Source organism: Ochotona curzoniae, unplaced genomic scaffold, assembly GCF_017591425.1.
Source record: "Ochotona curzoniae isolate NIBS_2020 unplaced genomic scaffold, NIBS_Ocur_1.0 contig_2210, whole genome shotgun sequence".
Classification (NCBI taxonomy): Eukaryota; Metazoa; Chordata; class Mammalia; order Lagomorpha; family Ochotonidae; genus Ochotona; species Ochotona curzoniae.
Genome location: NW_024465369.1, coordinates 42,496,325 through 42,521,147, shown reverse-complemented (window position 1 = coordinate 42,521,147; position 24,823 = coordinate 42,496,325). Strand labels below are relative to the sequence as shown.

Genomic DNA, 24,823 nt, shown 5'->3' with positions numbered 1-24,823 from the left:
ATAATATATCCAAGGAGACAAAAAGATTATGACATGGGTCCCAACAGTAGACTTTTAGGTATCAAGATAAAAAGCAAAAAATTGTAAGAGAATAACCACACAGTAAAAATAATGTGATAAAAATTAATATATACATATTTTTATTTAAAATAGAAAAGAAGTGCAGATAATTTAAGCACGTTAAAAAAAAACAAAGAAGTGGGTATGTTTTTATAAGAGGATTTAAAAACTTGGAAAAAACATTGTTAACCACTACATAAGTATTAAATAAATATTTAGATTCTGCTACTTCTTCAGGGAGGTTGAAAGTATTTATTTTCAAGCAAAAATATTCCTTACAAAGAAATGTGCCTCCCTCTGAAATATTAAGCAGTCATCAAATTCTCTCCTTCACGAAGACAGTTGGAATACAAAAATACCAAAATACTTAATGAACTGGTTATTCTTTCCTTGCTCTAATACAGGCTTCATTTTAACATTTTTCTTCCACAGAAGTCAATGAATGGTAATACACTGTTATCTTCCCTAGCAATTCAAAGCATTTAACCAAACATTATAATAGCAAAAGAAAAACAATACAATTTAAAAATGTATATACTAGTTCAGGAAAAAATAGACTGACCTCAATTTCCACTTAAATAAAGCAAGATAGAAGGAAGATTTTATTAGCTTTTATAAGAAGGGAAATGGCTTTGGAAGGCAATTCAGGAATGAGAGCTGTCCATCATCAGCGAGACTGCAACTCATGAACTCTTGACCCTATCTAATTCTTGCATTCTGTCACACTTACGGTTGCCTTTGCTTGCTTGATATGTACGAAGTTGTTCCATGAAGCCAGAATTTGGGCATATGGAGGGCCTTGCATTTTTCACCAAAGAAAAAGCACTGATAAATGGAATTTCTTCAGAATTCATCAGAAAGCCTATTACAATTGCAGCAGCTCTGGAAACACCTGCATTACAATGAACAAGAACCACTCCATCCTGAAATAAAAGCAAATGAAAATCAGAATTATTTAAGAAAGGTTGTGAAATTAAATTCTAGTTAGTTGATGCTAGTTAAAATTGTAATTATTCTGCTTTGTTGATGTATATGATTTAACTTAATGAGCAAAATACAACTTTTATAAACAATGAACAGAAAGTCAATCAATAGAGCAATTAAAATCTGCCCTTCTTCCCCTCGCCAGCACTGAAATGTTTTGATGATGTATTTTAAAGTCTGAGGCAGACTTTTCTGTTACCTTAAAGCAATAAAGTACATATAAAAGCTTAGAAGATTAGTAGCTACAATCATAAACCAAACAGAAACCCAGAGACATCCCACATACACACAGTGCTCCCATAAAGCAGTTAGTGTTACCAGATTGAAAATCTATGTGTAAAATGATCAGCAAGGAAAAAAACATTCTACCCTCAGACATACTTCCTCACAGAAACTAACTTTTTAAATATCTACACATATGAGGTAGCAAAATGATAAACACATATATAACAATGTGAAGTGGAAAAAGCAATCAGACACCAGCATGAGGTCAATGAATGAAAAACCTTTCGGGTAACCTGCTAATGATACTTTCCAAGTGAAAAGGGACACGGTGCAAGTCCACAACAACGGGGCAATATTGCATTACTAATGAATGTCATAGAGCTGATGGGCTGGTACTGATCCATCTCGGCCTATCTTAGCCTGTTGAAAAGTTAATGGTCTAAATGAAATGTAATGAAGTGTGAGGACACCCTACAGAATTAGACATTGTCATTGCTTCATTTCCTAAATTTTCATTTAACACAACCAAGGAACCATGTAAACATGGCAAGAAAACAAAACCAAACATAATAGTATAGTATTATCATCTAGAGGTTATAAAACCTTACGCATGAGAACAGAATGGCCAATATAAGGTCTTGAATTAGAAAACCCATCCCTTTGCTTCCATCCAAATATATACTATTAAATAAATTTGGTGAAAAATAGAGCTGAAATTTTATATTTTCCAAGTAGTCCTGTATGAAGCCATCTAGAACAGGTACTCAATAAATACTTCTAAATTAAAGAGAGAGAGAGAAAAAATGGGAAGGAAAGAGAGTAGAAGAGGAACTATTAAATCAGAACTAACATTGAAACTGGATTCCAACCCCAGCTTTAATTGTTCGGTGTTCCAAGGCAAGCACTTCTCCCTGTGAGCACTTCTACTTTCCCAACTATTCATTTTAGAGATATTTTTTGTAAGAAGTGCTAACTGCCAAAAACAAACAAACAAACAAAAATCTCAATTCCAGGTACACTTCTTGATAACAGCCAACCTAGGAGCCCTGGCTATCATATAATATGCAGATTCAAGCATTACACTGCCTGCTGCTCTTCTAAACTCAGAAAACCAATGGGCAGCTTCTGATTGGCCTTGACACAATCTGTCAACAGAGTGCCTTAAAATTCTGTTGTTAAAAATACAGATCCAGGGTTGAGAGCAGCGCTATGCCACGGATGGGGATCCTGAGGTTCACGTTGTCTTCAAGTGAAAAAACACTTTTAGTCAAGAAAAATGGTCAATGTACACAAAACCCAAAAGACTTTCTGTAAGAAGTGTGGCAAGCATCAGCCTCACAAAGTGATTCAGTGCAAGAAGGGCGAGGATTCCTTCTACGTGCAGGGAAAGAGGCACTATGCTCAGAAGCAGAGTGGTTACAGCAAACACAAAGAAGATCCTGTTGAGGCTGAAGTGAGCGGAGCCCAGCTGCAGATGCAAGAGGATGCCGGGCAGTGAGAGATGCAAGCATTTCCAAGTGGGAGGAGATAAGAAGAGAAGGGGCCAAGGGATCCCGTTCTAAACTGCAAGATTTTTTGTTTGTTTTTGTTTTTTTCTGGCTCTTAATTTTGAGGGAAAAATGTTGGCACTATAGAAAAATTACCTGCAGAAAAATAAACACAGTGGTATTCATAAAAAAATACAGACTGAAAACCTCACCTCAGTCTTTCAAATGAAAGTATATTAATTACCTTAATTATCCTAAATACTAACTTCACCAGAACAATCTTTTGTTTTTTTCTTTTAAGATTTATTTATTTATTTATTGGAAAGTCAGATATACAGAGAGGAGGAGAGACAGAGAGGAAGATCTTCCGTCTGATGATTCACTCCCCAAGTGAGCAACGGCCAATGGGCCAGGATCCGGGAACTTCTCCTGGGTATCCCACACAGATGCAGGGTCCCAAAGCTTTGGGCCATCCTCGACTGCTTTCCCAGGCCACAAGCAGGGAGCTGGATGGGAAGTAGAGCTGCCGGGACTAGAACCGGTGTCCATATGGGATCCCGGTGCGTTCAAGGGATTACTTCAGCTGCTAGGCCACTGTGCCAGGCCCAACTAGAACAATCTTTATCCTATAACATACCTATAGGTGACCAGGCAGTGGTCAAGGGCAAATGATTTTCAACCCTTGAAAGAAATCTACACATAACCAGGAAAATTCAGTAAATAAAGAATTTATCTGTTGACATTTCTCAGACATAGGAAGACAAGAAACTGAATGAATGTTTGACACAAATATCTCAATGATAAAAGAACAGTAAGGAAGGGCTGAAACGTTGGCTCAACTAGCTAATCCTTCACCTCTAAGCGCCAGAATCCCACATAGGTTCCAGTTTGTGTCCTGGCTGCTCCATTTTCAATCCAGCTCCCTGCTTGTGGCCTGGAAAAGAAGCAGAGGATGGCCCAAAGCCTTGGAACCTGTGCCCATGTGTGAGACCCAGAGGAGGCTCCTGGCTTTGGATTGGCTCAGCTGTTTCAGCCACTTAGGGAATGAATCAACAAAAGGAGAATCTTTCTGTCTCTTCTCTCTGTAAATCAGTCTTTCTAATAAAAAATCAGTCAATCTCTCTCTCTTTTTTTATTTTAAAGATTTATTCATTTTTATTGAAAAGTCAGATTACAGAGAGGAAGAGAGAGAAAGAAAGCTGGTCTGAAGCCAGGAGCTTCTTCTGGGTCTCCCAAACAGGTGCAGGGGACCAAGGACTTGGCCTATCCTCTGCTCCTTTCCCAGGCTACAAGCAGGGAGTTGGATGGGAAGTGGGACAGCCAGATTACAAACAGGCACCTATATGGGATCCCATCGGATGCAAAGCAAGGATTTAGCCACTATGCTACCGTGTCAGGTCCACATAAATCAATTTTTAATAAAACAAACAAACAATGAGGAAATCAAAGGAACTGATGAAATACTGTTGGAGGAAAAACTTCATAATGAGTCTTTAGAAATCATTTTTTAAAAAGAATAAAGATTAGATAAATAAACCACACTTTCAAATTTGTGCTTTTAAACAACAGAATAAAATTTACCTTCATTTTAGCTTCTTCAATAAATTCAAAACATTCTGGAAAATAAGACAGGATATTGGTTTCAGGAAGATCCAATATGGAAATGCTCTTATATGTAAAGTCACTGAGGAAAGCATTTTCAACTCCACATGCAACATTGAGGATATGAGTCACCTTGAAGGGAAAGAAGAAGAAAATGCTTTTTAAAAAATTCTCATGGGTTCAGACTAGCACAACAGCTCAACTAACTAATCCTTATCCTTGCAGTGATGGCATCTCATATGGACACCTGTTTGTATCCTGGCTGCTCCACTTCCCATCTGCATCTGTGCTTATGGCCTGGGAAAGCAGTGGAAGGCCCTGGCATCCTGAACTGGCATGGGAAACCTGGAAGAAGCACCTGGCTTCTGGCTTCCAATTGGCTCAGTTCTAGCCATGTGGTCATTTGGGAAATGAATCAGCAGACGGAGGATCTTTCTGTCTCTCCTCTCTGTTAAATCTGCCTTTCCAATAAAAAAGTAAATAAATCTTAAAAGAAGTCTCATAAGTTAGATAATCTAAAAAGAACTCACGATGTTAGTATTTGTAATAAAAATAATAATTTTAAAAATGACTCAATCCAAGGACACTTCCTCCAGCATGCCTTCTGGCTCTGCTCATCTCCCGTGCACACTCTCACAGCCTCCCTTAGTATAGCTAGTGTAGCTCACACCATCTGGAGACTGATTATCCAATCTTGTGAAGAGAGTCTGCGAGGGCAGGGGACACATTGAACTACTGCAAGGAAGTACTGTGAGATTCTCTTTCAAATGGTGGGATGTGAAAGTGGCCTCCTCCACTCCATGTAAGCCCTTGCGCCCCTTTCCTAGTCTACCAAGCATATCTATTAAGACATTCAAAGGTTGAACAGACTGGAAAAAAGACTCACTACTTTTTGTCATGACCATGCTTCTCATTGTATCTATGCTTTTAGCATGTACCTTCTGTTTTTGCCAAATCTCAATATTCTCACGCATTTCATACCTGCAGTATTTGTGCAGCTCTGTCCCTCCTATCCCTCAGACAGGGCACTTGCAGCACTCACTCCTTCCCCAGCGCATAGCTGAATAATTCCTGGGAGCCACTGAACCTAAGTTCAGCCAACCAGATCATCTTTAGAAAGTTTAAAAATAGGTTCAAAGTCAAATTGATTCACAAATTTGGGAGCCTGAGATAGCCGTTGTCTACTATAAAACTCAGAGACGAGGAACCACTGATGCACAGCTGGTATGAAGGGAGTAGCAATGTGCACTGAAGGCTGAAACGCTATCCGGGCTGGCCTTCCGTTGCCTGGCTGCAGACTCAGGGAAGGCCTGGTCACGGCCTAGCCCTGTTCCAGCGAGCCACATACACACTTTCTTTCCTCAGTCAGGTTGCTGTTTCACAACCAGAAAAATATTGAATCAGGCTTCATGAAGAATCAGCCATCAGCCATTCAGTACGTAACTGCCTCGTGGAAGAGAGACAACAGAAAAACCTCAAAGATCTACTGAAGTTAGAGTCTTAAACGAAAGTAGAGAAGAAAAGCCAGTAGGAGGGGGGAGCTCAGCTAAAAACATGGCAGAAGCATCGTCGGCTTTCCCCGGTGAAGTCTTCTTTGACTATGTCAAGCCATTCTCACCTTCAGTACTACCCTGGTCAGGGTTATATAAATCTGCCTTAAATTACAAAATATTGTCCAGTGTTTTATGTTTTTGGACTTTCTTTATCTTCTCAACAGCATTCCACATTTCAGAAAGACCAGAAATGAGCTCTTCTTACTACTCATTATTTAGCCCATTTACCTTCTCCACATATTACAAGTTATGGAAATGACACAATGAAAGATAAAAGTCTATTACAAACATTTGCACTAATGAACTGTTTGGAAATGCAATCTATTAGAATATTAACAAAACACCCCTTATTGACAATAAGTGTCTTGAGTCACCGGTGGTGGTGACATTATCCTATTTTCAACAAAATTTTATTTTTAACTGGTTCAAAATCAAAGTATTACAAGATGGACACATTAGACAGTCTTGCCCTCACTCTGAATCTATTTCATTTTTTTTTTTAAGATTTATTTATTACAAAGTCAGATATACTGAGAAGAGGGGAGACAGAGAGGAAGATCTTCCATCTAATGATTCACTCCCCAAGTGAGCACAACAGCCAGGAGCCAGGAATGTCCTCCAGGTCTCCCACACGGGTGCAGGATCCCAAAGCATTGGGCCATTCTCCACTGCTTTCCCAGGCCACAGGCAGGGAGCTGGATGGGAAGTGGAGCTGCTGGGATTAGAACCAGCGCCCATATGGGATCCCGGTGCATTCAAGGCGAGGACGTTAGCTGCTAGGCCACTGCGCCGGGCCCCTGTATCTATTTCATTCTCTCCTGATCTAATGTTACCCATTTGTGTATGCTTCTTGCATATTCTTTTACAGCTTTTATACAGATATTTTCTTTTTCTTTGTTTTTTCAAATTTATTTTATTTTTATTGGAAAGGCAGATATACAGAGAGGAGAGACAGAGAGGAAGATCTTCCATCTAATGATTCACTCCCCAGGCAGCCACAACGGCTGGAGCTGAGCCAATCCGAAGCCAGGAGCCTCTTCCGGGTCTCCCACGCGGGTGCAGGGTCCCAAAGCTTTGGGCCGTCCTCCACTGCTTTCCCAGGCCACAGGCAGGGAGCTGGATGGGAAGCAGGGCCGCCGGGATTAGAACCAGCGCCCATATGCGATCCTGGTGCATGCAAGACGAAGACTTTAGCAGATAGGCTACTAGCCGGGCCCAAGATTTATTTATTTTTACTAGGAATCTGGGTGTACAACGTGTTTAGCCACTAGGTTATCGTGCTGGGCCCTCTTTCTCATACCTTTATAACATTCTATTGTATAGGTGTACTATTGCTTAACCAGCTCCCTATTGGTGCAGTGGATTATTCTCAATAATTTGCTATTGCTACATTAACAATGCTATAAGAAATACCTTGAAAATATTTTGTGGGCTACACTTAATTTTCAATCCTTCATGGTGCTTTCTTTAGGGACAAACCAGGCACTAAATCAGCATTTAAATTCCTACAGAAATTTCTAAAAAGGTCCTCCACGAGAAGTTTGACCAGTTACAACACTGAGTTCTACAATAATGTTCTGAAATGTGCCAGGCATTTAACTCAATAATTTTGTTCTGCAGCACCGCTAAATTTTTTTAGAAACTCTTTTTTCATTGATTCAGTTTAGATTCACTGTCTTCAGGAAGTCACAGGATTGCTATATAGATTTACAGGGATCTTTCTGCCAAGAGCCATTTGAATATTTATAATGTCATCTGCAGGCCATATCTAAATATCCAGCTAAAAATTGAGTATGTCCCTACTCAATTTAAACTCACACCTGCAGTATTTTGGCCAAGGCCAGAACAAATTATTTCAAGCGTTTTATATGGCGCAGAGGCTGGTTCCCCACACGTGCGGGGATTGCTCTCCAGCGTGTGCCACAGTGAGATGTTCCCACCCAAAGGAATGTGGTAGTGTAAAATTCTGCATCTCATTTAACTATCTTCAGCCACCCTCACCTTCTGCCTTTGATTGTAACTACTGGTGCACTCCTGTATCCTTTGAAGGGCTCACTCCAGTATCTGCGCTTGAAGTCACACTGCCTTCTATTTTCTTTCTTAGCTTTAGCCACAGGTTTGCTTTCCTACATGTTCAGTTCCTTCTTCCACCACTGGTCTTAAAATATGCGCAGAACTGGGCCCGGCGCGGTGGCGCAAGTGGTTAAGGTCCTCACCTAGCATGCCCGGGATCCTATATGGGCGCCAGTTCTATCCCGGCAGCCCCGCTTCCCTTCCAGCTCCCTGCCTGTGGCCCGGGAAAGCAGTCGAGGACGGCCCAAAGCCTTGGGACCCTGCACCCGCATGGGAGACCCAGAAGAGGCTCCTGGCTTCGGATCGGCATAGCATCGGCCCGTTGCGCTCACTTGGGGAGTGAATCATCGGACGGAAGATCTTCCTCTCTGTCTCTCCTCTCTGTATATCCGCCTTTCCAATAAAAAATAATAATAATAATAATAATAATAAATCTTTAAAAAAAATATGCGCAGAACTACCTCCCCGCCGTCGGGCCCCTCTTGACCTCAGTATCACTCACGTCCCTCTCCATATTCTTTTCTCTCCCTAGCATCATTTCCCCATTGAGTCCCCGATTTCTCAATATCCTAAAACAAGTCTTGACAAATGGCCAAGGCTACCTTTTGAATGTATATTGAAAGAAGTAATACATCACAACACTAGTGTGGAGGAGGGTAGACACACACTAGGAAAGATGTGGTATGTAAGCTGGGACTGAGGCATGATGAGTAGTTCTTTAACAGGCAAAGATGATGGAAACTTAATATCTCTCAGGGGACAACATAAGAAAGAAGTGCTTTCAAGGTCAAATTCATGAGAATTTGTTAAAGACACTGAAAAGAATATAAAATCACAAAGATAGATTCTAGGTCCAAAGATCTGAGAAAAAATAGTTATCTCCATAATATCATTAATATGATAGCCAAAATATTGCCAATTATATTCTGAAATGTACTGAAGATGGACCAACACTGCTTTTCCTAAATAAATGTGATGGTTAAATACTTGCTATACATGGTACCAGATTTGAAGCATTTTTTTACCTTGTGCTTTTTCAGTGTGTCCAGATCATGGGCAGCATCCTGTGACCCTATAAGAAATAAATCAACTGAGACATAAACTGAATAAAAATACAATCATCCTGATATTATAAAATTTGTGTCAGGGCCAGTGCAGTGTCTCAACAGGCTAATCCTCCATGTCCAAGGGCCAGCGTCCCATATGGGTACCGGTTCATGTCCCAGCTGTACTACTTCCAATTTAGTTCATGGATTCTTTCCTGGGAAAGCAGCAGAAGACTGACCAAGCGCTTGGGCCCTTGCACCCACATGGGAGACCCAGAAGAAGCTACTGGCTCCTGGCAGCTGGTTCCTGTCTCCTGGCTTCTAATAAGCCGAGTTCCGGCCATTGGGGAATGAACCAGCAGATGGAAGATCTTTATCTCTGTCTCTTTTTCTCTATATAAGTCTGTCTTTCAAATAAAAATAAAAGAAATCCTTAAACAAAATTTGTGTAACAATTCTGCTAGTTTTCTTAAAAAAAAAAAAATGAGGGGTCTAGATAGAGCTAGATAGAGAGGGAGAACCTCAGTCCAACTTTCTCATTGCAATCTGTAATTATCTTGCATAGATTTTTGTACTCTTTCACTAATATGATTCATCCTAAAAAAGATGTTTAAATGACTAGCCATGAAAGTATTTACAAGCGTACTGTGTTTACTAAAATAATAATAGTAACAGGGATTGATTTAATAAAAGATGACACAATTATATAGTGAAATAAATACAGCTTTTTGTACAATTGAAAGCAAGAAATTCATAAAAGCATCTCTGGCATCAAAACATGTTCTCAACATAAAGTAATAAAAGCAGATTACAAAATAGCATTATTCATTTAAAAAAAAGCATACATACACCTAAACACGAGAATGCTTACAGTACAAAATGTTCACAGTGGGGTAACAAATAACCTTTTCCCCCCTGTTTATGTTCATTTCTGCTTTCCACAATAAATATTTCTCTTGTAAATTAAAAAAAGGCCACTTCAAAAAATCAGACACCCACAAAATGACTTGGTGCCAGCTGGGTTAGGAACACTCAGCAGCTCAGAGCAAACTGTTGGTCCACAGGATCCCGCCCACCTGCCATGTGCCCCTGCGCTGTGTGCCCTACCCCATTCTCTCCATGTGGAAGTTGGCTATCCAGACCTTCCAGCTGGAAACTGGCTCTACTTGATAAGCAAGTTCACAAGAAGAAAAATGAGCTAAAGCAGTCTCACGAGGGAAAAACATAGGGTATTTGTATTTATAGGCTTCAATTGTATGTATAGGTTCCATTTCCAACAACAGTAGTTTTCTCACCTTACACATATGAAAAACAGTTCTTACATGATTTTAGATAGCTTAAAGGCCAGCACATACACTATTTGGCTAATAGTGTTTTCTTCTTAACACCAAGCTAACAAAATAGTGTATTTTATGTATTTTATATAATAAACTGATGAGAACCAATTTCTTCTGATGCTCAGCAATGCCCACAAACTCTATTTCTTTAGGGGTTTCTCTCTCTCATTCTCTGTTTAGCTTTTCCATCTTAAGTTTGCTAAGCTTTTCCACCTGACCCAGCCCTGGCTGGTGTGGGCATCTGGAGAGTGACCCAATGAATAGCAAACCTCTTTCTCTCTTAATGAGTAAAATACCTAAAAGTATTTACACATGTCATTTAAAAATTATAATTCTACTAGATATAGTAGAAATGATTGTATCTACTAGCAGAATATCTAGATATAGTAGTAAAATAGCAAAAACATCTGAGACATGACTTAATTTTTTCTTCCTTTGTTTTACCCTATACTGTTACTATTACAAATACTTACCATCACAGTATGTTTTGATTATTTCCATTAAATACAAACATCAAACACAGAATAAGTCATTTAAACTTCAGGTCAGGCTGCCAAATTTTGAAAATCGCTTCCAGAAGATGACTACACTGCTTTAATTTTTTAAAGATTTTTGTTTTAATTTATTTGAAATGTAGAGTTACAGAGAAAGAATAAGAAACAGAGCAGGAGGCCATCTTCACTGGGTTAATCTCCAAATGGCCACAATGGCCAGAACCAAGCCAGGCCAAAGCCACAGCCAAGAGCTTCTTCCAGCTCTCCCTTGTGGGCACAGGGACCCAAAATTTGGGCCATATTTTGCTACTTTTCCCAGTCCATTAGCAGGGAGCTGGATCAGAACTGGAGCAGCCAGGAATTGAATCTACAATTTAAGTCACCATAAACAAATTAGTCAGCTGTGTTTTGAAATTTAATACTTAGTAAATATCTGTTTCGAGTTAATTTTTTTCAATTCTAAATATAAACAATAGTTTGTCTGCAGTTTTAAATAGATGCTTTGTGTTGCAGTCATGTGTTAAACTTTTAGTGCAGAAAAGCATAAGCAAAAAAAGCAAAAGCGTCATGTAAAGCATAAGCAGTGAATGACATATTATAACTACTATTTCTAAAACCATTTTTCTAGAAAAGTAAAATAACATCGTCTTGTAATTTCAATCATGATTAGAAACAAGCTTAAGAATTCGATGGGTTTAGATTGTTACAATAGTCTGTTTTTGTTTAAAAATTCATAGCATTGAACACTAAATCAATTTTTACTATATAATAATTTTTAAAGCAATTTTTAAAATATTGATGAACAGGAACACAGCTAAACAGAAAGTCTACTAAAGCAATTTATGGTTACATTTTATATTGTCACAACTACTCAAATAATCACTATCTTAGACAAGGATTATTACAGAAATGTTATGATAAGGTAGCCTGCTTAGAAAGCATATTCATGTTATAGGCCTCTGGAAGCATGACTTGTAACAAGCCCAAGATTTTGCAGTCAACAGTTCTGTATTGTGAAACACAGGCCTTGTGCAATCTCTAGCACCTTGTTACTATCTTTTTAACAGATCCTTCTTATGAAAATACTAAATAATGTTTAAATTCTGATGTAGCATATCTTAATAAACAAATCAAAGAAAGAAATATAAAAAAATTATTACCTTACTGAAGAGGGTACTAAATGCTAACCCAGTTTTTAAAACAATCTATAGTAGTAGGGCTGGCACTATGGCATAGCAAGCAAAGCTACCGCCTACAGCACCAGTGCCAGTTCCAGCTTTTCCACTTCTGCTCCAGCTCTCTGCTAATAAGCATGGGAAAGCAGTGAAAGTTGGACTAAGTGTCTGCAACACTAGCACCATGAGGGAGACCTAAATGCAGCTCCTGACTCCTGGCTTCAGACAGGTTCATCTTTGACTTGACCATTGCAGCCATCTAGGCAGCAGACCAGTTGATGGAAACTCTCTCTATATATATATAACTCTACTTTTCAAACAAATAAATGTTTTTTAAAAATCTATAGTAGCTGCTCTGGGAAACCACCAAAGGAAAACAATCTATACCAGCAACCATTTTTAAAAGAATGGGAATAGGAGTGTAAATTAACTATAAAGAGTGGGTAACAGATCCAGCACGGTAGCCTAGTAGTTAAATCCTTGCCTTGATGAGCCGGGATCCCATATGGACATGAGTTCATGTTCCAGCTGCTCCACTTCCCTTCCAGCTCCCTGCTTGTGGTCTGAGAAAACAGTGAAGGATGGGACCCTGCACCCACATGGGAGACCTGGCAGAAGCTCCTGGCTCCTGGCTTTGGATCAGCTCAGCTCCGACTGATGTGGTCATTTGAGGAGTGAACCAGCAGACAACGGATTTTTCTCTCTCTATCTCGTTCTCTCTGCATAGCTGCCTTTCCAATATAATAAATAAATCTTTAACAAAATTGTGAAAGAGTTTACATAAAGAAACATACAAATCTAAACCATATTCTTTCAAAAAAATATTGAATCCTAGAGCTCAGAAATCCTATAGAACTACAGAAAGTATCTCAATATTTTGTGCTGGAATTGTAAAGAATTCGAAAGGTCAACCAATTGAGACTTCCCAGACCCAGTGCCTCATAACAGATTTGCTATAATAATAACAAGTACACCAGTTACTCGAAACAAACAGAAACTCCTACTTTTTCAAATAAAGTTGGAATTAAGAAAACTTCTAGAGATCTTCGTTCTAAAAGTAAAATTATTAGTTTTAGAACAACAATATATTGATTAGGCTCCTTTGTCCACCTGGCTTAGATTGTCAGGGCCTCTGTAAAATTTTAGGAATGCGGTAGCTTATTGGAGTTTATATGCCAACTGAAAAAGACATACTTGATTTTTGTAAATTTCTACTTTACAAATTCTCCACCCAAAACAAAAGTTGTTTAGTACCCAACGCTGGGAGAAAGCTGAGCTGCACAGGCCAGATGAAGGAAGCTCTTAGGATCATCAAAGCAGAAATAACTGCAGTGTCAGGGAGAAAGCGAGCCTGACAAGAAACAACCCTGCATTCCCCGGGACTACAGAGGTAGCGTTTGGCGGTCCCTCAAGAATCGGGCTCTCACAGCCCTTCAGAAGGAAGTGCTCCATTCCCTGCTCCAGAGAGGGCGGTATTAGGACTGGCTCAAATCTACCCCTCTCAGGACTCTGTTGGATCCTGGGGAGGATTCTCACCCCAATCTGTGTATACAACCTTGGTCAGTTCATTGTGAAGTCCCAACGACTTATTCCTTAAAAAGTAATGAAATAGGGCCCAGTGTCATGGCCTAGCGGCTAAAGTCATCGCCTTGAACCGGCGCCGGGATCCCATATGGGCGCCGGTTCTAATCCCGGCAGATCCACTTCCCATCCAGCTCCCTGCTTGTGGCCTGGGAAAGCAGTTGAAGACGGCCTAAAGCCTTGGGACCCTGCACCTGTGTAGGAGACCCGGAAGAAGTTCCTGGATCCTGGCTTCAGATCAGCATAGCACCGGCTGTTGCACTCGGGGAGTGAATCATCAGATGGAAGATCTTCCTCTCTGTCTCTCCTCCTCTCTGTATATCTGACTTTCCAATAAATAAATCAATCTTTAAAAAGTAATGAAATAAGAGCAAAGTTCACGAAATCCCTGGATTAGTGAATAATGCATAAAAATGCCACCATAACTATTTTAAATCATTATTGCTACAGTGGAAGCCAAATAACTGAAAGATGGGCCTGAATATTTCTTTCTTAGCTACGGTGAGCAGGAGACAGGTGGACATTTCTTATTTGCTAAATGATTTACTTCATTTTTCACTAATGTCTTGGCAAGGACGGAGCATAATTTCTCACTGAGCTGCAGAAACTATTTGGGGATATTTACATAGTAAATTTAAAGATCTCCTATAAAACAATTGATATAACACATCATACAGTAATAACTCAAGTAATTCTGCAACTGATTTGTGTAAAAAAAAAAACTCTCATCATAACTTCAGAACAACTCTATGAAACACATGGACATCGCAACTTCGGTGCATTTTGGAGGGCAGAAGATTCGTGGCTAGCTAATCCAGTATACTGAAGGCAGACCGCAGCTCAAGATTTAGTCACCTTGAGATAGCCCATTATAACAACGCAGAGCAGGAGTTCATCAGATTTAGGCCAGATACCCAACTCTGTCACTACTGTTATTTACGAGTAGGGCTACCTCATGCCAGTTACTTCAGCAATGTTAAACTCCAGTCCCCATGTATCACAACATGAAGTGGATCTTCTACCTCACTATGGAGCTGTTAAGAAGAGTTAGATGGCTGTGCAAACTTTGCATACTATGTGACAATTTCTGTCAGTGTTCTTTCCACTGGGGAATGTCTTGTATGCATGAATACCGACAAGTCACTTCATCTATCCCAATTTCTTAATCTATCTATCCTATTCATCTATCCTTAATTTCTCTATTCTTAAGTGAAAAACAATTAAAGCCCGTGTAGAAACATTGTTGACTTTTTTTAAAGCACACACCAACATCATATTGTCGAAAAATTCTCAAGTTTGTACTTTGCTAACTTCGCTCTATTTGTCATAATCTCATACGATCCAAGAAAACAGAGCATCAGTGTGGTATCCTCTATAGAAGTTAGAAAAACAGGAAGGAAATATTTCTAAAATTCTATTACCAGGTGCTAAGTTTTTCTTGAATCTATGCATTGTCGGTCAGAAATTACTCTAGGTGGCTAATGGATGTTCTCCCTCCCCAAAAAAGAGAGAAACATTTGATCTCTTCAGCAGGGCAGCTGACTGCAGATCATCACACATAAAGGGGCAAGTAAACTACAAGACCCGATGCCTTAGTGGCAGGACAATCTACTCACCCAGGAGCAACCATGGTTTAACAACGCCAACTTGCAGGTCCAAGCTAAGATCCTGCACATAACCACAACCACCCCCACCGCTCGGCTCTGCTTCTTCCACAACATGAATGCTGGCATCTTTCCATGTTTCTATAATTTTCTTCCCAGTTAGCGTTGTCACCCTGGTGCACTGCTTCCTGAGATTATCCCGGGAGAATGCTTTAATTTCCTGGTTAAGGGAATGCATTACATGAGCAGTGGCTGAAAAACACAGGCAAATCCAGCAAGCACGTAGGAGGACAGAACTGGCCGTTCCTTGTAGCTCAGGTAACAAACGCAGCCTTCCGGTGAACAGAAGCCCAGCTCCTCTTGTTTCCAGAGTTCCAGTGTAAGGTGACGGCTGATTGGCCATTGAGAACCCAGCGCCGATTGGATGCTATTTCTCCTTCCTGTCCGCGGAAGGCTGCCGGTTCCCATGGATTGACCGGAGAGCTTGCAAGCGTCGTGCTGCTGTTTGAATCTGGCTTTGCTGGAGAAAGGGGTGATACTCCTTAAAGGCATTTTCCGTATATCTCGTCGGCGTCAGCTAATGACAGTATGACAGTGACCACGAACACCACCCGGGCTTCTGCGAGGCCCGCGGGGCCACAGGGCAGCCGGTCGCCAGCCTGTCCTGCCGGCCAGCCTTTAGGCCACTGTGGGGGCAGAAGTTATTTCTTTTATGGCCTCTTCCACTTTGTTTTTCCCCAACAGGAACATTTACTGGATAAAATTTGTATTTCTGACATAGCTATTTAAATAAAATCTGAAAGAAATTTATTAACATTTGTGGGTGTTTATAAAAATTATTTTCCTACTTGTTTGAAAGGCTGAGTTACAGAGAGGGAAAGCCTTCATCTGCTGGTTCAGTCCTTATGTGGGTCCCTTGACCGGGACTGGGCTCGGAGCCTCACCCAGATCCCCACTCGGGTGACATCTTCCACTGCTATCCCGGGCGCATGAGCAAGGAGCTGAGTGGGCAAGTGAAGAAGCCAAGGCTTACCGCTGTTCCCTGATAGGATGCTGCCATAGCAGGGAGAATCAAAAAATAGCTGCATTAAGCACTGTGCTTACAATTTTTAGAATCTCAGCACTATCCATTAGGTACTTAGCATGGTTATTTTTAGATGTCAGTTTGGCTGGGTTAAGGAACACCTAGAAATCTGGAAAATCATTCTTTTGCGTTTGCCTGTGAGGGTATTTCCAAATGACATTAGCAAGTGAGTCTGAGCGGCCTGGGAGGGAAGCCCCAGTCTCAGTGTGCAAATTTTAAAAAAAGTCTTAGATCATTATACTTAACATTTCTATTAGTTGATCAAATGGAGATGTCAAGTGGGTAGCTGTACGTAAGAAAGGTGTCTCCTGGGTGTCAGTATTGCAGTGAAGTGGGTTAAGGTGCTGCTTGTAACCCGGTGTCCATGCTACAATAATGTCCTGGAATCTCCTCCAGCAACTATGTATTCTCAGTTAATTTTTTTTTAAGATTTAAAGTCAGATATACAGAGAGCAGGAGAGACAGAGAGGAAGATCTTCCATCTGATGATTCACTCCCCAAGTGACGGCAACGGCCGCTACTGCGCTGATCTGAAGCCAGGAGTCAGGAACTTCTGGGTGCAGGGTCCCAAGACTTTGGCCCATCCTCAACTGCTTTCCCAGGCCACAGGAAGGGAGCTGTATGGGAAGCAGGGCTGCTGGGATTAGAACAAGTGGCCAGATGGGATGTCAGTGAGTTCGGGGTGAGGATTTTAGCTGCTAGGCCATGGTGCTGGGCCCTCTCAGTTAATGCTTATATATGGAGAGAGGTATGGATCTAACTTCCTTCTTATAAATGTATCTAGCTGGTTTTTTTTTTAATTGATTTATTTATTGGAAAGACAGATACACAGAAAGGAGGAGAGACAGACAGGAAGATCTTCCATCCGATAATTCACTCCCCAAGTGAGCACAATGGCCAATGCTATGCTGATCCGAAGCCAGGATCCAGAAACTTCTTCCTGGTATCCCACACAGATGCAGGGTCCCAAAGCTTTGGGCTGTCCTCAACTGCTTTCCCGGGCTACAAGCAGGGAGCTGGATGGGAAGTGGATTTGCCGGGATTAGAACCAGCGCCCACATGGGATCCCGGGCACCGGTTCAAGGCGAGGACTTCAGCTGCTAGGCCATGACGCTGGGCCCTAAATGTATCTAGTTTTGCCCACACCATTGGTTGAAGCCATTGCCCACACCATTTATTGGTCTGTGCATCTCTTTCCAAAATCAATCTGAGGGCCTGGCACAGTATTTCAACTGGCTAGATCCTCGCCTTGCAAGTGCCGGGATACTGTATGGGCATTGGTTCATGTACAGAAATGTTATTGTTGGAAATCAGCATTGTGGCATGGCAAGTCAAGCCACTGATTTCATCACTAGGATCCCATATCAGCACCAGGGCTGCACTTATAATCCAGTTCTGTGCTAATGGCCTTGGAAAAGCTGCAGAAACGTTCTTGGGCTCCTGCCACCCATGTGGGTAACACGGAGTAAACTCTCAGATTCTGGTTTCAATGTGGCCAAGCCTCAGCTTATTATACCCACATGTGAAGTGAACCAGCAGATACAACATTCTTTTTTTTTTTTTTCTTTATCTCTGTCTTTCAGATAAATAAATAAGTCTTTTAAAATGCTACTGTTGGGGCCCGGCGCGATGGTGCAGTGGTTAAGGTCCTCACCTTGCATGCGCCCGGGACCCCATATGGGCGCCGGTTCTAATCCCAGCAGCTCTGCTTCCCATCCAGCTCCCTGCCTGTGGCCCGGGAAGGCAGTCGAGGACGGCCCAAAGCTTTGGGACCCTGCACCCGTGTGGGAGACCCGGAAGAGGCTCCTGGCTTCACATTGGCTCAGCTCCAGCCGTTGTGGCTGCCTTGGGAGTGAATCATTGGACGGAAGATCTTCTTCTCTGTATATCTGCCTTTCCAATAAAAATTAAAAAAAAAATAAATCTTTTTAAAAAATGCTACCTTTGGACCCAGCATGGTAGCCTAGCAGCTAAAATCCTCACCTTTCAAGCACCAGGATCCCATATGGGCGCCGGTTCTGATCTCAGCGGCCCCGCTTCCCACCCAGCTCCCTGCTTGTGGCCTGGGAAAGTAGACAGCTGATTTTTCCCTTCCTTGGTTCTTCATGGTGTGCACTTGGAAGATAATTTCACTTATTTAGTTTTCTATCCGCTCCAGAAAATTTGTGTCAAAATTTTTTTTTTTGTCTTTGGAAATTGTGTTTCTCTATGGGACCTTTTCAGCTTTGCACACCAATTTTGGAACCAAATCTGTACTCTGTCTTCTTCAAGATCAAATTTTTGAGCTAAATCTTGATATCAATTCTAGGATAGCAGTTTACTCTAAAGACATTTTGCAACACTTCAATCTGATTTTGTGTAAAAGCAGTCCTTGGTCTTCGGCCTCTGTACCAATTCAACTCACTTTTCAAAGAGACTCTCTCTGAGGCTGGATAGTAATTTTCATATTTAGAAACTCTTCTGGCAGTGGGTGATCCACCAAGCATGGGAATGATATCCCAATGGGAAAATCTGGGACGTGTAACTGTGAGTTAGCACCCTTCCCTAAGGAGCTGCAGGTGTCCGCCCATGGCCTGTGGGGCTCCACTGTTGGAAGGACATCTTTCTTCTGGTCCAGTCCTAAGATGCTCTCAAGTGAGAAGGAGCAGGATGAGGGTTTGCCTTCCGCCAGCCGAGCCCCTTCCTGAAGACTGGGAGACATCGTCTCTTGTGCTGCACAGACTGTGCTCTGGCCTCTCTCGCCCCTGCTCAACTTGTACAGGGCTGGGGCTAGAGCTATTAAAGCCATTGAAGCCATACCCTTGGAACATGCTCCACATCGGAGGTCCAGGGATGACTTCCAATAACTGTCCTCTATCCCTGGGCTCCGATGCAGTTGAATTGTTGAGAGTGGCCCTTTCCTCTTTTCTCCCTGCTTTCCCTGGATACAAGAGGAAAAAGGAGATTGGAGATAATTGTCTCATCCACTTTCCCCCATTCCCCAACCTTCCCTACCCTGATTGTTGGTACACGTGAGCATACATCCTTCTTAACTATGTAAACATTATAAAAAATTCCTGGGGGTTTCCTGACCAGCAGGTGTCCTGAAACCACCTAGGGGTGAAGTGACGGTGTTCCTCAGCAGCAACCTCCGGAGACAGTCTTACTCGAGCATGTCTATTTATTGTAATGCAAACACAAACTTACATAGACTAAGAAAGGGGAAGGCAGAAGGTTGTCTTCCAACAGTCCTCTCACCCAACAACACTAATTGGCTAGAAGGTTTGTCTGTCTCTCAACCCTCCAGTCATGTAGTAGGTCACATACAACACGCAAGGCTGATAGGTATGCCCTGGGTCACAGGCAAGTTGGCTGTGGATTACATACAATGCATAGGCTGGCAGGTAATGTGGACCCCACCTGACTTCTCTGCATTGCTTATCAAGGAAGTCCCAGCACAGCTTGTCCAAGGACAGAAAAACTGGTATGCAGCCCACCACACTCACCTGTAGAGGGCAGTGATTCGGTCAGGTTGAGGTTTCAATGTGCCCAGACCATTGTTGGGGATTCCCTGGGGACACAGTGTGCTGTGTCCCTTTGATTTTCCTCATAGACCAAGCAGGCAGAGATGCAGGGAAGATCTCCCACAAAAAAATAAAAAGAAATTTATTATTTTAAAAATGTTAGTGTTGTGGTTAAGCCTTCAACAATGGCACTGGCATCCTACACATGTGCCAGTTCATGTCCTGACTGCTCCACTTCCAATCCAGCTCCTTGCTATTGGCTTGGGAAAGCAGTGCAGGATAGCTCAAGTCCTTGGACCACTGCATCCATGTGGGAGACCCTGAAGAGATTGCTGGTTCCTGGCTTCAGATTGACTTGGCTCCAGCCATTAGGGCCATTTGGGGAGTAAAGCAGTGGATAGATCTCTCTCTCTCTCTCTCTCTCATTGTCTCTCCCTTTCTCTATGACTCTGCTCTTCAAATAAAATTAAAATAAACATTTTTTTAAGTTTTAAAATGTCATTGGTTTTTGTATGCTCATTTGGTAATTTGAGACATTACTGAATTTCTTTTTTTTTTTTTTAATTGTTGTTAACATTGTATTATGTGATACAGTTTTATAGGCACTGGGGATGCCCCCCACCCCTCCCATACCCCTCCCCCCATGGTGGATTCCTCCACCTTGCTGCATAACCACAGTTCAAGTTCAGTTGAGATTCCTTCCTTGCAAGCACATACCTAGCATAAAGTCCAGCGTCTTATTGTCCAGATAAGTTCAGTGGCCTCTTGGGGAGACCTTCTCTGGTCTGAAGATAGGGCTAACAGAGTAAAGGTCCGGTCAGTTAAAAGCCCCAACAAAACCTCAGTATCAATATACAACATTATGGAATTAATTGACATAGTATTGGGTAAACAATATGTTAAAAATAATGCAAGTTCCATTCTTCGAAACATCTGGGTTGAGACAGTATCAATGACAGGTTCAAAAAATAACCAACAACCAAACAAAAATTACAAGTTAAATCAAGGCAAACATGTGGTATCTAACCTTTTGGGATTCGCTCATTTCCCTTAGCATTATAGTTTCCAGCTGGGTTTTAATAGCATTTTAGGTTTTTCCATGTGCAACATTGCATCACCTGCAAACATGGATTTTTTTTTTAAATCTTTTACATTATTGTTTCAAAAGTAAATTAGTTCAGACACTATGGATTATCAGGAAGGTAATTTCGTTAAAAATCAGAAATAGAACTTTCCTATGACCTAACAATTCTGCTACTGGATATGTATCCAAAAGGTATGAACTCAGTGTGTCAAAAAACCTGCTCTGGAAAATTTACAGCAGGACTGTGCATAATTATCAATCTATAGAATCAATCAAGACATCGTCATCAGATGGATCCATAGAAAAATGTGGAATATATCACAAAATGCATTGCTAGTCTTTAAAAATTAGATGCTATCATTGGCAGCAAAACTAGAGCACATCATATTGAGTGAAATAAGCCAAACACAAAAAGACAAATGAGAGACGTTTTCCCTTACATGGAGAAGCAGTTTTTTAAAAATTATACACAAAGTACTGGTTATTAAATGATTGGAGGGATATGAAGGATAACAGAAATTTGTATTTTCTGAAATAAAGAAAAAATGAGTATTAAAGAAAGAAAAATGATAAAGGTTGAACAACAGTGCTGAGCTTCAAGGTTCTCTCAACAATAGATGCGACATTCCAGCTATGTACAAATAGTACAAGATTCAATCCACATGACCCCCAAAGGAGCAGGTATGATCTATTTCATTTTAATAGAAAGGGGAGTTTAATTTGGAGCTTAGGGAATTAGTCTTTGGTCACATAGTTCTGATTTTTTTTTTTATGTCTAGTAAGAATGTTCATCATACTTCTACATTACTCAAAAGCTAATGTTCTTTGTACCACGCCACTCTATAGACAGTAAGCAGCATTGATAGTTATGCCTTGATAATTATAATTCCAGCTGATAATATTACTTGTAGTAGCACTGGATGTTGCTGTGTGAGCCAATGGCGCCTCTTAGCACTGGATGTTAATACACTGATTTGCAGGTTCTTTCCAACTTACAGATTTTCCATTAATGTTTTGAAGACCAAGTCTATAATGCAGTATACAGTTTTCTGAAAAGTCCCTTAAGAGTAAAACTATTTCTCTTTTAAAAACTTTTGTTATTATTATTATTATTAAGGCAGATTTACAAAGAGAAGGAGAGATAGAGAGAAACATTTGATTTACTCTCCAAATGGCTACAATGAGCAGATCTGAAACCAGGAGCCAGGAGCCTCCTTTGGGTCTCCTACATGGGTACAGGGTTCCAAGGGTTTGGGCCATTCCACTGCTTTCCCAGGCTAACTGCCAAGAGCTGGATGGGAAGTGAAACAACCGAGATACAAACTAGTGCCCATATGGATTACTGGCACTTGGAAGGTGAGAATTAATCAATTGTGCCTTCACATTGGCCCCCAAACTCCTTTTCACAAAGCTCTCCTGGGTGCAGTTATACTGCAAGAAGCACAATTCCCTCAGGCCTGCAATGCAAGCAGGGGAGACAGCAGAGACAAAATGTTAGGGGAGGTGAGCCACTGGAAGATAGTATCATTTCATTCGTGAGGAAGGAATTGTCTCCGCTAGGCTGAAACTGTAAGAGGTTGTCCTGGAAGACAATATTCCTGCAAGGGCTAAAGGCCTCAGAATCTGTGGCAAAAGGATAAACATGAAATAAATACATCCTGTTTTTCTCTCCGTCTCTTCTTCTCTCTGTAAATCTGACTTTCCAATTAAAAAAAAATCTCAAAGAAAGCTCCCGGCATGGTAGCCTAGTGGCCAAAGTCCTTGCCTTGGATGTACCAAAATCCCACATGGGCACTGGCTTGTGTCCTGGTTGCTCCACTTCCCATCCAGCTCCCTGCTTGTGGCCTGGGAAAGCGGTAGAAGATGACCAAAAGCTTCCGGATACTGCATCCATGTGGGAGACCTGGAAGAGCCTCCTTGGTCTTGGCTTTGGATCAGCTCAGCTCTGACTGCTGTGGCCACTTGGGGTGTGAATCAGCAGATGGAAGAGCTTTCTCTGTCTCTCCTTCTCTCTGTAAATCTGACTTTCAAAAAAATCAAATCTTAAAAAAAAAAAAAGAAAAGAAAAAAGAAAAAGAATTGCATCTTGGAATGTGTTCTTGAATCTTTCTTATGATTTCTCTCTTCAGAAAGATTTTCTGTTTGTGCCAAGTGCTATGCCAGACATTTCGTAAGTATTGCTTCTAATCTTCACAAAAATATCACTTTTTGATAAAGTAACTGAAGTGTGAAGAGATAGTAAGCAGTAGATTTTGTATTCAATTTCAGGTCTGTCTGATTTGAAGGCATGCATTGTGTGCTCTGGCAATATTGCAAAATAAATAACAAAATCTGCCACAGGAATATGTAATCTTCATTAACTCAGATATAATTCTTTTGAATAAAATATTACCAATACTGTGATTTTAAAAATTCTCTACTTTGGGTGAGTGTTGGGTAACTGAGCCACGGCTTTGGACTCCTGCATTGCTGATCAGTGGTGGTGTGTTCAATCCTGATCCTGCTTCTGATCAACTCTACTTCCTGTTTATTTGTACCGTGGAAGGCAAAAAAAGATGGCTCAAGTTCTTGGGTCCCTGACACCCATGTGGAAGACTCCAACAGAGTTCCTGGCTACTGGCTTTGGCCTGGCCTAACCCTGGCTGTTATAGGTGCTAAGAGAGTAAAATAGTGGACAGATGGCACTTTCCCTTTGCACTATATAAAAACAAATGCACTTTTAAAAAAAGAAAAGACAAGACCATACTTAAAAAAAAAATCTCTGCTTTGGGGGCAGGTGCATTGCCTCACATGTCAGAGACCAATTAAGATGCGTATGTTGCAAATCAGAGCAGTGGTGTTCCAATTGCAGCTCCTAACAACAGCTTCCAGCTCATGCAGACCCAGGGAGGCGATGATATGGCTTAAGGGAACGAGTTCCTGTCACCCACGTGGGAGCCATCGATTGGCTTCCTGGCTCCAGGCTTTCGCCTGGTACAGTTCTGGAGGGGGGATTTGGGGATGTCAGTTGTCCCCATCTCTATTTCTATCTCTCCATGTCTCTCAAAATAAAAAAGTTCTGCCTCTCAAACTTAAAAACATGGACAAAAATCTCCCACTGTGCATTATGATTTCTGGCCTGGTTGGTAGTATCAGTTTTGTACTTTGCTAAGAACATGAACACACAGCCTGAGATGAAGAGACAAAAAAGAAATTCCTCTTGTGATTCATAATAATTTTATTATATATTATATATTAATATATTTTAAATTATCGTCTATTATGTTATTTTAAATGTTCAATTAAAATGACTTTGAATGCAATTGTTCTGTATCTTTATGAATACAGTATCTCATATATGAGTTTGTTAATGGAACATTTAGACTATCAGAATTTTGATATTTCAGTGATGACATAAAAACAACATACAAAAGTAATATCAGAAATAGAAGCCCTCTCTATTTCCTTCCAAATATTCGTTACTTACCTGTCTGTGGTGATATTTAAGGATTCCACGTTGCCTTAAAAATTGAGATCTTTTCAGAACTCATGGAAACAGAGCTTAGGAATTGGGGAATTTGATTCATCCTTTGCGATATACATGAGTTTAAAGAGTAGCTTTCTCACACTTGTCTAATTCTCCATATTTCTATCTTCTGTCAAAAATAATTTAAAAACTTGCTTTTAAAAGTAGTGATATGCTAGACATAGGGGCTGCTTTATTGTAGCCATTTGTATTTTTAAAATACTATAGACAGGGGCCTGGTGCAGTAGCCTAGCAGTTAAAGTCCTCACCTTGCATATGCAGGGAACTCATACGGGTGCCGGTTCTAATGTCAGTGGCTCCACTTCCCATCCAGCACCCTGCCTGTGGCCTGGGAAGCAGTTGAAGACGGCCCAAAGCCTTGGGACCCTGCACCCATGTGGAAGATCCTGAAGAGGTTCTGAGCTC

General features: G+C 41.0%; 1 protein-coding gene and 2 pseudogenes across 2 annotated transcripts; 1 reads left to right on the top strand and 2 right to left on the bottom strand.

Annotated features, from left to right (window-relative positions):
• Nucleotides 1-439: 439 nt before the first annotated feature.
• On the bottom strand, nt 440-15,577 carry DUSP19 (dual specificity phosphatase 19). 2 transcript variants are annotated; one of them, XM_040972139.1, is made up of 4 exons: nt 15,234-15,577; nt 9,010-9,056; nt 4,338-4,490; nt 440-983 (listed from the first exon to the last, which is right to left on the bottom strand). In XM_040972139.1, the coding sequence occupies exons 1-4, from the start codon at nt 15,457-15,459 to the stop codon at nt 744-746; spliced, it is 666 nt and encodes a 221-aa protein (XP_040828073.1). In that variant the 5' UTR covers nt 15,460-15,577; the 3' UTR covers nt 440-743. The 2 variants fall into 2 exon arrangements, with proteins under 2 accessions (XP_040828073.1, XP_040828075.1); XM_040972141.1 differs by lacking the exon at nt 4,338-4,490 and having other exon boundaries at nt 15,234-15,574.
• On the top strand, nt 2,503-2,831 carry LOC121150929 (annotated as a pseudogene).
• A 2,865-nt stretch (nt 15,578-18,442) lies between the features above and the next one.
• Nucleotides 18,443-19,006, bottom strand: LOC121150835 (annotated as a pseudogene).
• Between the last annotated feature and the right edge of the window lie 5,817 nt (nt 19,007-24,823).

What these genes read in the sequence shown, in the direction of transcription:
- DUSP19 (XM_040972139.1), bottom strand. Translation starts at nt 15,459, where the DNA reads ATGCATTCCCTTAACCAGGAAATTAAAGCATTCTCCCGGGATAATCTC. An exon ending in ACACACTGAAAAAGCACAAG is followed by an intron (nt 4,491 to 9,009) that starts GTAAAAAAATGC and finishes TTTCCCTTCAAG; the next exon opens with GTGACTCATATCCTCAATGT. An exon ending in TTGAAGAAGCTAAAATGAAG is followed by an intron (nt 984 to 4,337) that starts GTAAATTTTATT and finishes CTTTTATTTCAG; the next exon opens with GATGGAGTGGTTCTTGTTCA.